The sequence below is a fragment of the Lepidochelys kempii genome, chromosome 2, assembly GCF_965140265.1.
Source record: "Lepidochelys kempii isolate rLepKem1 chromosome 2, rLepKem1.hap2, whole genome shotgun sequence".
NCBI lineage: Eukaryota > Metazoa > Chordata > Testudines > Cheloniidae > Lepidochelys > Lepidochelys kempii.
The window spans coordinates 91519131-91532924 of record NC_133257.1 but is presented as its reverse complement, the minus strand read 5'-3'; the positions used below and the strand labels follow the sequence as shown (position 1 = coordinate 91532924).

General features: G+C 39.5%; 1 protein-coding gene across 1 annotated transcript in view; it reads left to right on the top strand.

Moving 5' to 3' along the window:
• The window catches only part of SPIRE1 (spire type actin nucleation factor 1), a 173642-nt gene that overhangs the window by 129016 nt on the left and 30832 nt on the right, over nucleotides 1–13794 (top strand). The window contains 4 exon segments of the mRNA XM_073331647.1: nucleotides 4794–4808; nucleotides 4810–4880; nucleotides 5251–5381; nucleotides 11364–11405. Of these exon segments, the coding sequence (XP_073187748.1) occupies nucleotides 4794–4808; nucleotides 4810–4880; nucleotides 5251–5381; nucleotides 11364–11405 (259 nt within the window).

Here is a 13794-nt window from a genome sequence, read left to right as displayed (position 1 = left end):
CCCAAACTGAAACTCTCTCCAGCCCCTCCTCCTCTGGGATTTGTCCCTTTCCCGGGCCAGGAGGTCACCTGATTCCTTTGTTCTCCAACCCTTTAGCTCTCACCTTGCAGGGGGGAAAGGGCCAGGACATCAGTTGCCAGGAAACAGGGTGTTGGCTATTCTCGGTGTCCAGAGCCCTACACACACCTGCCCTCTAGGGCTCTGCAACGATCATACACCCTTATCCCACCACCTAGATACTTAAGAAATGCATAGGGGAAACTGTATTCAGAGCATACATTAAGAATAGTCCCACTTGGTCACAATCCCATAATAGCATAATGCATATGCACAAGGGGAGTGTAAATACAGAGTTTTACGATGCCTGAGTCACCTATGGTACATGCACACAGAAAATATATATACAATCTTGTGGTTTAATTGTATTTACAGAAAGAATATAATGCATTAATAATGCAAGTAGCAAGGAGAAGATGATGAAATGTAAACTTTTCAGAGCTCTCTATCCAGTGCACTTGTACTTTACTTTAGTATTTGTATATAGCATTTTAGCTTCACAATTGGTATTTCTCATGGTGGATATGTTTTCATGTGAGTGCAGGAATAACTATTTTAGAAATGATGTAGCATAGCTCACCTGTGATCAGCCCACGTTTGCTCAATTTCACTTCAACTGAAATTTTCCAGATCATACTGTGACAGACCCATACCAGTGGGGTGTACAAATATACTGGCCACTGGATGAACAGTTTTCTGATCCCTGAGTGACCAGAGCAGGGGCTGCACTAGAGCAATCGAGAACCTGCTTGAACCAATTAAGACAGGCAAGCTAATTAAGACACCTGGAGCCAATTAAGAACATACTAGAATCATTATGGCAGGCAGACTCATCAGGGCACCTGGTTTAAAAAGGACCTCCCATCAGTTAGGGGAGGGTGTGCAAGGAGTAGGGAGTGAGAAGGCATGCTGCTGGAGGACTGAGGAGTATAAGCGTGATCAGGCTTCAGGAGGAAGATCCTGCAGTGAGGGGTAAAGAAGGTGTTGGGAGGAGGCCATGGGGAAGTAGCTGTCACGCAGCTGTTACAAGAGACACTGTAGACAGTTGCAATCCACAGGGCCCTGGGCTGGAACCCGGAGTAAAGGGCGGGCCCAGGTTCCTCTCCATCCCCCTGAATTCCCTATTTGAGACGAGTAGGTGACCTGGACTGTGGGTCCCACCAGAGGGGAAGGTCCCTGGCCTATCCCCCGACCCACTAGGTGAGTCAGCAGAGACTGTGGGGATTGTTCTCCTCCTTTTCCCCCGTGCTGCCCAGTGATGAGGTTAGCTGAGTGAATGGCAGGTTTGAGCCCCTAGCAAAAGTGGCCAAACTGAGGGCGGCCGTGTGAATCTCTGAGGTGAAGCAAATCTGCCAATAAGCGCAGGACCCGCCAAGGCAGAGGAGGAACTTTGTCACGATACAAAACATAGTATCAGTCGAATTGACTGCATTGTCAATTAGATACATTGTTCTACTGTGCTTTTTCTAAAGTGTTGCTTGGTGTGGCTGTGTGTGAGATAGCTTCATTTCAATGGTGAGTAAAAGCAATTCTTTTGAATGTCATTTGTAATGTGCTTTTCAATCACTTGGGATCAAAAGGCATGTTATAAATACACAATTATATTTATTATCATAACCATTCAAGATTAGGACTTGCCATTTGCAGCCAACCTGTTTATCTGCAAATCATATATTTGTTTATTGAATTGTGAAAGTGGTGGGCTGAAAGCAAGTGTAGGAAGCCACCTTCATTGTGTTTTTCATCTCACTGTGCTTTTGCTATGTGGTGTTTTATGTTTCTGGTAGATCTTACACTCTCAGGCCACATTTTTTCTAATAGGTAATGTTGCTAGTTTTAATGTACTCTTGTACAAAATTCTTCAGAATTTTAAATGTAAGCATTTTTCTTTCATTTTGATTTTTTACATATAGGATATTTTTGGCAGTGCTTTGAGATACTTTGATTAAACATCAGTATGTGGTTGGTTCCAGTCTGGTATCTGAAACAGAATTACAAATATTACAACACTTTTTTTTCTGCGCCTGGCTGTGTGGCACAGATATGCTTGTACTGTGCATATCTGACCTAATCTATTTAATCCATAGCCAAGAACTTCTATTTCTGTAAGGGCATTCATAACCACCAGTTCTTATAATCACTTTTTAATAAATAATGCTTGTGAAAGAGTGTCTATTTTGGAAAACAGAAGTTAGTTTGACTGCAGAAAAAATACAGCATTTACAATGGCAATGAAAGCTTTTCAGTAGTGTGCAGAGTCTCAGCTTTGACCATAAGTCCTTGGCATTTCTACTGAGGCTATATCAGTTACTCTGCCATATGCTTCCATTGTGGCCTTGGGGAAATCAGTTGAGCAAAATTAGGTATTTTAGTTTTCCTCAGTAGTGATAATAGGGATTCAAATACTTACTGATTGTATAGGGGATGGTATGAAGGTTTAATTCAGGGAGTAAAGCTCTTTGAGATCCTCAGATCAAAGGTCCTCTAGAACTGCAATGTTGTTTATTATTTATATTTTATATTGTGATGTTGATAACTGTCCCGTTGGGAACTGGGACTGAGATTGCCAGCTCACCAAACAGCTGTCAAATGTTAACAACTTTCAATCACTACTAACTTTTGACAATGCTTGAGCCCAGTGACCTGGAGGAAGAAGACTTCAAAGTCTCATTACCAATCAAGTGAATCATGCAGACCTGTGAAAAACTATCAATTCTTTTACAAGTGAAGGGGGAAAAACATAACTGCTTTAAAAATAATATTCTCCCCATCAAATGTCAATAAAAACCATTTTAATTGAAAAGTTTTCTTTAATGTTTTTGGTGAACATGAAGGATGTGGGAGAGTTCTGTGTTTCTATCAATAATATATACGCCTCCATTTTACCTTCTTGATATTCTGCCTGATTGCAGAGAATTAAATCAAAGGAAGCTATCAGGAGGAAATAAACAGGAAATGAAACATCAATAGAGGAAAAAAATACGCCAGCGACAATACCAAGGATCCTTAAAGGAATGATGGGGTGAACTATTAACTGGGAAAATGCTCCCCTGCCTGGCTCTAGCCAGGCAATCAGGCTTTCTTTCTCCATGCCTGAGCAAGGAACAAAGGGACCCTAAACTGTTAATGACTCCGGCCTATCAATTTTTAAAGAAAGGAGGGGATGAGCAGGCAGCAAGCAGCTGGCAATGAGTCTCTTACTAAGAGATACTGAGAGACTGCTGCAGAGGCCTGAGCTGTCTCTCTTGGCCCAGGAAGGGGAGAAGCTTAGTTTCAATATGATACATGCATCGTGTAGGCCATCTGTTATTTTAACCCATTTCTCTGCATACTGTGTTCTGCTGACTAATAAATCAGGCCTTGTGAAAATCATGGACTTTATTTATTTATTTCATTCATTTTTAGAAAATTCATGGCAGTGACATGGGTAAAGCAGAGAATTTCATGCAATAGGCACAGAATGCAGTTCAGCAAAAGGTCACTGCTGGCATTCATTTTGCCTCAAACTGGCCACTGAGTCCCCTCCCTCTCCCCTCTCCCCCCCCACAGCTGCCAAACTGCTGCAATCTTTTGCTGGAGCACGCTCTAATAGTTGTACCTTACATGAGAGCAGCTGCTTTATTATATAACCTGTATCTAACAATATATTACTTGACGTATTGCAGAGAAATACTCTAGTGTACGTTTCTCCTTATCTCCAAATTGAGACCTCTGAAAAAGAAATGAATGTTGTAGCTCTGAAGATAAGAAAAAGCTCTTCCATACAAAGAGACATTTCTTTTTTTTCCCTCTTCCTCTTGCAGGATATACTTTTTGCTGGCTTAGTTTATACTAAGTATTAATTTTAGATATGTTATCAAACTCTTTAGTTCACTTCCAAAGCTTCATTTATACTTCAAAAATATTTTAAAAGTATGAGTAAATTGATAAACTTTGTAAGGTGACCTAAAGGCCAGGAAATTCAGAATAGCAGCCACTCCATACTAGCACCATCTTACTCCTGGTAAGGTGCTGCTGACATAGGCGTATGTGTGGTTGATAGCAGCTGCTAGATCTGAAAGAATGAGAATGGACAGTTGGCTTTTTCCATTGCCAGAAGCAGATCGTCAGTGGGACTAGCAGTGTGTGTGCTTGTACTCAGGTCTGAAATCAAGGCTGAAAAGAAGTCAAGGAAATCTCAGGACCCTCGATAGTGCCCAAGTTGCCTCATTACGACTTTCTTAGTAGCCTTCCCTGAAAGAAGGTTAGAGGCAGTATAAGAGTTAATGGTTTTGCCAGCCTCACGAGTTTGCTTTTCCTAGATGTGGCTCTAATACTTCTTCATTTGAGGCCTGTTGACAACACTGTCCTCCAAAGAGAGGTATAAGACAAATTTCCCTAGTCACCAAACCCAGTCTTCTCCCACAAACATACTGGGAAGCGCTGATGTCTGATTGCATCAACGATTAATCCTAAATTTTATTAATTAACATTACTGCAAATTGCACTTATTCTACATCTGTACATCTGCACTCATTTTCCATTTGTAATAACCAAAATGCTCTTATCTTGCAGCATTTCTTTGTCTATGTATTGCATACAGATTATTCCTCTCTTTGAGTCTGATGACAGTTTTAGGATCTATTTAATGTAAGGTTTGAAACTCTACAGGTTTCCTCGGTTAATTATGATCTCATTACACTGCAAAAATGTGAATAAAAAGTATAAAAATATTAATTTCATTTTCCTCCTTTCAGGTCAATGGGGATATTTCCACCTCGATTAAAAAAGAGTGCTCATGAAAAAATCCTGGATTTCATCCGATCACGTACCCCCATTAATCCCTGTACTATGCAATTCTCAATATGTTTTCTTCACAGTGAAAAGGCTGGGCTTTTTTTCAATTGTGTTTTGTGTTTTTAGTGTTTTGTTTTAAAACAGTGTAGTAGTACAAATTATATCTCTTGTTTGTGTGCTGTGCATTTATTCTTATGTGATTTCACACAAGAGCTGTTTAACTTTTTCTGGTCTGTTTAGGAAGATCATTGTAAAATCGGTGAAAACTCTGAGATAGTGTGAGGAACGTACTCAACCGTGTTCATAAGTGAATGAAAGTAAAATCACTTCACAATAATTTGCTATTTGAAAGAATCCTTGTGAAATCACATTCCAGGAACAATGCTTAGAATGAACATTCATTCTTCTTATACCCAAGGCCTCTGCGAGAAAACTGAAACCAACCCCACCACGGCCACGCAGCCTCCATGAAAGGATACTGGAGGAAATCAAGGCAGAAAGAAAGCTGCGCCCTGTCTCACCAGATGAGATCAGGCGTAGCAGGCTAGGTGAGTATTTGCTTTTGCTTATACTAGTTTTGAGGAGCAGTACTTGCACAAAAGTGCTCCATATAAGGATCTTGGCAATGTCTGCACTGAGCTCAATTAAAATGGAGAATAAAATAACTCGTACCCGTTGAAAAGAGGGTCGACCCTGCAGGCTCTGCATCCTTTCTGGTAACTTTAGGAACAGAAGAATTTAGTACCGTGAAATGATTATTTTCTTGTTTTAAAAATAAAAGATGTGTGATTTTGACTGATTGCATCAGGTTTCTGATGTCATAATTAGGGGATTTTAAATGACAAAATGTTGATTATTGAGCAGTGGGAGTTACATTAGATCATCTCATGGATGGGAATGGAAGTTTGTTTCCCTAATATGCAATATAATGTGTTACACACAGATGTTTTTTAAATTCATTTTATTCTTGTTTCCTGCTCTCAGCTTCATTAAGCTCATAGTTCTTTATTGATTATATGTGTTTAAGTTTCCCTGAACTTTTGAGCTGAGAGCATTGCAGTCATTTTGAATGTAAATCTTTGCTTCACTGTATAAAGTTATGGAGCCGCAGTAAGCGTTCATATGAATTTCAGTAAGCGACTGATTCAGATCTATATTGCAAAGCAGTTTTTCTGCAGTGTACATTAAACAATCAGTTGCCTATTATAAAATTCTATAAGTATGACATTTTTCACAAGTCGCCACTTTGTGCCTCAGAACCATTGAACTAAAGCAAAGCGTGACCACTAAAGATGTTGCAAATACTCTAAACTGTTACTTCCATTTTCCTTCTTTAAGAGTAAAGTATTTAACTGTCACAGAGAAGCTTTGTTAGCTGGATTTATGCAGAGAAAGAGTGACATGTTGTGGCAAAAAAACAACATACACCTGTATTTTCTGTTGTTCTGTTTGGCAGGATATCTACGCCTAGCACATTTGTTTAAGGCAGTGGTCCAAACTCAAGTGGGTTGTATTTATTCATCGTCTGTCGGGGGAAATTGTTATCACCCTTGTTTCAGCCAATTTTGGGGGGTGTTTGTGTGACACTTGGATGCTTTTTAGCAGCAGGATGTTCTGAACACTGTTTTGTGGACCATCTGGAGCCTGCTGTGGAGTTGATTTATGGTTGCCACAGCCTTTGGTTTCTTTTTACCTCTCAGACCCTTTCTTATATGAAAGACTGGAAGCTCAGCAGAATCTCGAGTGGATTCAGTTTCTTTACTTAAGAATATAAAAATTCAGCTTTAATATACGATATGTTCCCCATTTGGGAACTCTGTCTTACAATCATAGAATCGTAGGACTGGAAGGGACCATAAAAGGTCTTCAGGTTCAGTCCCCTGCACTGAAGGCAGGACTAAGTCTTGTGGTAGTCCTCTTTCAGTCCGGTCAGATTTTTCACCACTCAGTTATATGGTTCGAAAAATGGAATATTAGAGCATGCTTAGCTATGAATGGAGAATTCAAGAGAGTTTATTGTACAGACTACAGTAGACTAACAAGTTTTTTCTCTCAGCACCTGTGTAAACACCTAATTGTCATTAGCATGAAGAAAGAAAAAATATTTTGTGACTCATTCAAAGGTATTGCTTCTTGTGTTAGAAGTATTAGCTTTTTCTTTTTTCATATTGAAACTGACACAATAGATTTGTTGTGTGAAAAATCAAAATTTTCTTCAGAGCAAAATTTATATCTTTTTGATAGATTTGGGGATGGGAGAAGAGCTATAAATAGTCCTGACTTACAGATAGATAAGTATTGTATGTAATTTAGTGTAGTGAAAATGTAAGGTAATAAGGCTTAAGGATTTTAAATCTAAATGGAAGCCCAACATAGAACACAGATGGGAGAAAGATGTGGAGATGATTGTGGATAATGCATTTAAACCATCTGGACAGGCATAGTTGGCAACAGTGAAAATAAATGAAGTTTTGGAGTGTATCAATGAAAATATAGAGTATATTATACGTGTGCTGGAGTTTTTCTGTTATCAAAAGCATAAAGAAACCTTGTTTGGAATATGGTAATTTATCTTGGTAATCATATTGTGCATAACCAATTACACACAGAGAATTTTGCAACATAGGAGTGACCAGTATGAATAAGTGTCTGATAGAAATGAGCAGTTTATATAGGCTCATAAGAGGTCTGAATAAAATGGAAGAAAAAGAGAAACATAGAAAGTGTATCTCCTGTAGTTGAAAGGGTTTATTTCCTGGTATGAAAAAGTTGAGCTAATGGAGCTTTGGAGAAAACCAGTTCTTCCCTTCTGTATTTCATTTGCTTTAGGTTAGTAGTGAGGGGTGTGCCATTGGAAAAAATAATTTAAAACCTGTCTGTAATTTAAGTGGACAGAGATTTTAATATATTTAGCCATTCTTTTTGCATTTGCTGTTGCCTCTGGCTTATATTGTCCATTCTTGCTCTAAAGGAAAAGTACCTCCACTCCCAGGTTTGGCTCTGGGTCAGACACCTACTATACATAACCTTAATTGATTCCCATTTCCAAGGCTTATCCCTATGCAACCTTTTTTAAACACATAGCTTAAGGGGATGTGTGGCTGCTGGAGCATTCATACAAGCGTGCACATTTTACAGGCTGGCAAATCAGCATTCAGGCAAATAGGTGCAGATATGACCTGCTAAAGTAGTCTCAAGTAAGAACGAATCTGACATTATGCTAATCCCTACTAGACGTTTTATATTTTTGAAAATGTGGACCAATTTTAATACAGTTGGCAGTTTATGTTCTGGATTGGTCCAGGCGCTGTATGTCAGAAGTGAGGTGCATTGACCGAGCTGAGTTGAACAGCTGTGCCACACCTGTTGCTTGTAGCCATGTCTCTCATTCTCATGAATGATAAAATTCACCTACAAATGTTTAATAATATATATATATATATATATATATATATATATATATATATATATATATATATATATATATATATATATATATATATATATATATATATATATATATATATATATATATATATATATATATATATATATATATATATATATATATATAGGACATGGATGTTAGTTAAATAAACTGTCCAGACCCCGTTAACCTTTGATTGCTTATTGTCCTACAAATGGGAACAAACTGTTTGGAGGGCTGAAAAGGAGACCGCAGGATACTAGATCCATTTTGAAGACTGAGGCAAACCAGAACAGGGGGCAACTTTGAACCAGACACAGAATTCAGCCATACACACACTGTCAGATTTTTGGGGGTGTTTTTTCCATAAAGATGCCAAACGTTGATTTTTTTTAATCTCTCTCTTAATTAGTTATGATCATGGGAGATTAAGCTTCCAAAAATGTAAGAATCTTTGTTTCGGTTCACTGAAATTTTTGTGAAATGTGGTTCTGTACTTTTAAATTTTTTTCTCTTTCAGCTACAGGTTTTTCTTTCATAAATGTTACTTTAAGTGAAAACCTTACTTTCTGTTTTTCAAGATGCTTATCTCTTGTGTTGGCATCTGGTTTTATTGTATTCCAAAACCAGTGTTCTGCAGCTCTATCTTTTAAAATATCTTTTTACACATAAAGAAAAGGAGTACTTGTGGCACCTTAGAGACTAACCAATTTATTTGAGCATGAGCTTTCGTGAGCTACAGCTCACTTCATCGGATGCATACCGTGGAAACTGCAGCAGACTTTATATACACACAGAGAACATGAAACAATACCTCCTCCCACCCCACTGTCCTGCTGGTAATAGCTTATCTAAAGTGATCATCAGGTTGGGCCATTTCCAGCACAAATCCAGGTTTTCTCACCCTCTCCCCCCCCACACACAAACTCACTCTCCTGCTGGTAATAGCTCATCCAAAGTGACCACTCTCCCTCCAATGTGCATGGTAATCAAGGTGGGCCATGTCCAGCACAAATCCAGGCTTTCTCACCCCCCCCCTTTCTCCCGGGGACGGACGGACGGACACACACACACACACACACACACACACACACACACACACTCTTCCTGTCCTGTAGTAGGTAACTTCTGGGAACTCTTCTGGCTCTATCAATCTGTTTTTTTACTTCCGCAGGTGGGTATTGTAGTTGTAAGAAAGCTTGACAGAGATCTTGTAGGTGTTTGTCTCTGTCTGAGGGGTTGGAGCAAATGCGGTTGTATCGCAGAGCTTGGCTGTAGACGATGGATCGTGTGGTGTGGTCAGGGTGAAAGCTGGAGGCATGTAGGTAGGAATAGCGGTCGGTAGGTTTCCGGTATAGGGTGGTGTTTATGTGACCATTGTTTATTAGCACTGTAGTGTCCAGGAAGTGGATCTCTTGTGTGGACTGGACCAGGCTGAGGTTGATGGTGGGATGGAAGTTGTTGAAATCATGGTGGAATTCCTCAAGGGCTTCTTTTCCATGGATCCAGATGATGAAGATGTCATCAATATAGCGCAAGTAGAGTAGGGGCTTTAGGGGACGAGAGCTGAGGAAGCGGTGTTCTAAATCAGCCATAAAAATGTTGGCATACTGTGGGGCCATGTGGGTACCCATAGCAGTGCCGCTGATCTGAAGGTATACATTGTCCCCAAATGGGAAATAGTTATGGGTAAGGACAAAGTCACAAAGTTCAGCCACCAGGTTAGCCGTGACATTATCGGGGATAGTGTTCCTGACGGCTTGTAGTCCATCTTTGTGTGGAATGTTGGTGTAGAGGGCCACTATGGATGTAGAAGCCATTATTAAGGATCTACAACCTATATCACCAACAACCACATACCACACAACAGAACCACTAACCCAGGAACTTATCCTTGCAACAAAGCCCGTTGCCAACTGTGCCCACATATCTATTCAGGGGACACCATCACAGGGCCTAACAACATCAGCCACACTATCAGAGGCTCGTTCACCTGCACATCCACCAATGTGATATATGCCATCATGTGCCAGCAATGCCCCTCTGCCATTTACATTGGTCAAACTGGACAGTCTCTACGTAAAAGAATAAATGGACACAAATCAGATGTCAAGAATTATAACATTCATAAACCAGTCGGAGAACACTTCAATCTCTCTGGTCACGCAATCACAGACATGAAGGTCGCTATCTTACAACAAAAAAACTTCAAATCCAGACTCCAGCGAGAAACTGCTGAATTGGAATTCATTTGCAAATTGGATACTATTACTTTAGGCTTAAATAGAGACTGGGAGTGGCTAAGTCATTATGCAAGGTAGCCTATTTCCCCTTGTTTATTCCTACCCCCCCCCCCCCAGACGTTCTGGTTAAACTTGGATTTAAACTTGGAGAGTGGTCAGTTTGGATGAGCTATTGTCAGCAGGAGAGTGAGTGTGTGTGTGTGTGTGTGTGTGTGTGTGTGTGTGTGTGTGTGTGTGTGTGTCCGGAAAAAAGGGAGGGGGGGTGAGAGAGCCTGGATTTGTGCTGGACATGGCCCACCTTGATTACCATGCACATTGTGTAGAGAGTTGTCACTTTGGATGGGCTATTACCAGCAGGAGAGTGAGTTTGTGTGTGTGGAGGGTGAGAAAACCTGGATTTGTGCTGGAAATGGCCCAACTTGATGATCACTTTAGATAAGCTATTACCAGCAGGACAGTGGGGTGGGAGGAGGTATTGTTTCATGTTCTCTGTGTGTATATAAAGTCTGCTGCAGTTTCCACGGTATGCATCCGATGAAGTGAGCTGTAGCTCACGAAAGCTCATGCTCAAATAAATTGGTTAGTCTCTAAGGTGCCACAAGTACTCCTTTTCTTTTTGCGAATACAGACTAACACGGCTGCTACTCTGAAACCTTTTTACACATACTGTATTTGCAAGTGCCAGTGATGCTATTATAGTGTTTACACTTCCAGTGCTACCACAGCAAAGAAAAACATGTTTTAGACACATTTTGGATTTATATTAGCCTGGGCATCAGAATCCAGAATGTCTTAAGTGGACCTAATCTTTTCTTAACAGCTGAATTGTTTTCTTTTGTTGTTTTTGTTTCCTTTTTCAGCAATGCGGCCACTTAGCATGTCTTACAGTTTTGACCTGTCAGGTAAAAGGTGCTATAACACCTGACGTGGTTATTGTGTTTACTGTGAAATTTGTTCCATCCATTTGTTTGTTTAACCCTCATGTAAGAAAGAAACTTGAAGGGATTCTTCTAAGCCATGGTCAGTGAAAGTAAAGATTCAGCTAGATTTCCTATTAAAATCTATAGTTCTGCTACCAAATAGGGATGTGCACGCAGGAGGAACTACTATATTTCACCTGTGATTTAATTTTGTGAAGAATAAGGTGGTCCGCAGCTAGCCCTAAACCCTAGGAAAAGGCTTGGTACACTATTTCACCTTAAAGTCTGATTTTATTATTATTTACTAAATCAGCTCTTCCCCTGAAGCTTTGCTTTTTAGTTAAATCTTATAGTCTTTTGGTATTGGTTTGACCAATAAATATAAGTACTGTAGTGTGTTAAAATCAAATGTCTAGGGAGTCACTTTTTGACTTGACCATCTTCTGCAATATTCTATTTCTTGAGATTATTCAAAAACTAATTGTTAAATCTTTCATTGAAATTTTCTTAATTAACATTTCATATACACACACACACACACACACACACACACTGCACCAATGTATATATCTATATAGTGTGTATAACTTAATCTCATTTGTCAGTGCACTGTGAAACTCTTATGAAGAACCACACTACTTTTAGCTATGTTAAAATATTTGTTAGTTATACATGTTTGCTCCAATAAGCTTTGCAGCATTAAAATGTAAAAGAAGAGTGTAAATCTTCTAACAAATCCATGGGGACTCACTCCTGGGCCAGCATCTTGGATTTTTTTATTCATTTTTAATGTACCCAGGTTCTTCTGTCTAATTCTCTGTGAATTCCCTCTCTTTGAGGAGGAAGTCTCAGTAGTCATAAATGAAGCATTTAAAGTTCCTAATGAGGATGCAGGACTTATCGCTGAGACTGACCCCCGAGAAAGAAAACTACCTTCTACTCGGTGAAGGCTCCCATCTCTGCTGTAGTATTCTGCCTACAGCTGGGATGGGAACCTAATAGATGGCTAGATTTCTCTAGTGCCTTTTATTTTATAGTAAGGGTATAAGCAATAACAGACTGTAAGGGGCCTTCAGTGCTCCTGAACACTCTCTCAGAGGAGTGTGCTGAGGTGTGAAGCCAAACGCCCTCATTCACAACCATTTAGATTCCTTCTTACCTCATACCAATGCACCACATCAGCCCCTGAGACCTATGCACTAAGGGGAATCTGTACACTCAGATCTTATCCTTTCCATGCAGCTAAGTAGGCATGACTCAGAGCTGGTGCGGTTATGCGGTTCCACATGAATGATCCTGTTTCTCCAGTAGATCCTTAAGACAAGCTGGTTCCGAGTAAAATCCATCCCCTCGTTCTGTGGGGAAGCAAAATCTTTTATATCCCTCATTCGCCATCACACACAAGGAATATCCTGGGACTCTCACACAGTTCTCACCCTTCACCTCCAATCTCCTCCTATGGTTTTTACATGGGAGGAGGTAATATGGCCCAATGTTTTCCTATTTATCCTCTAGAAAGACCATATTTTAATGGTTTATTATCATGATGTAAAGAAGCACAATGATTTGGTAATCCCAGCAGCAGAGTTTAGAGTGAGCATCTAATATAGTGTATTATAACATTGTCTAATGGCTGCAAAATGTTCCCCTAGCCAGTGCTCATGTTAGATGCTACGCTGTGTCCTATTAAGATCTGGAAATTCCTTGCACATAAGGTCAGATACTAGTGTAAGTGGTCAAACTTTTATTTTTCAACTCTTCTGTTACTTCCAAATAAAACTGAATGATAGTGCAGGAGAGTAGAACAGAACATGGCAAGAGTATCTTTACTGATTAGCATAGCAGGGAGGACGTCCAGCCCTATCCCTTCTACATGTGTCTGTTTGCTTATTCTCTTCTTGTCTTCAGTTAACTTGCTCTTTTCAGGATTCCTGTTCAGTCATGAATCTGAGATGTGTTCCTACTTATTTAAATACAAAAGGATTTTGCTTAACCATCCTTTATTAATTCATTATCATAATATCTTTGTTAAATACAAACTACTTCATAGCAACCTACATAGTACTAAACTATGCCTTGGATTTGATCTTTCTGACTGACCACTGAAGAACTCTTCCTGTTTTCTTTATCCATTTGCTAAATGTACTTTAACACTCATGTGATTCACACTGAGATGTGATACTGCTTTGTTGTCTGAATGATCCATACATAGTCCTTGGAAGCAAATTCGGGGGCGATCAAAACATTCTCTTAAGGAGAAGTGAGACAACAGATCAGACAACACAAAATGATTTAGTTTGGGATGTAAATAAAAAGCAGACAAATAGTTTTGTTTAATTTTGTTGCTTTGTTGATACTTTTGCTTTATTCT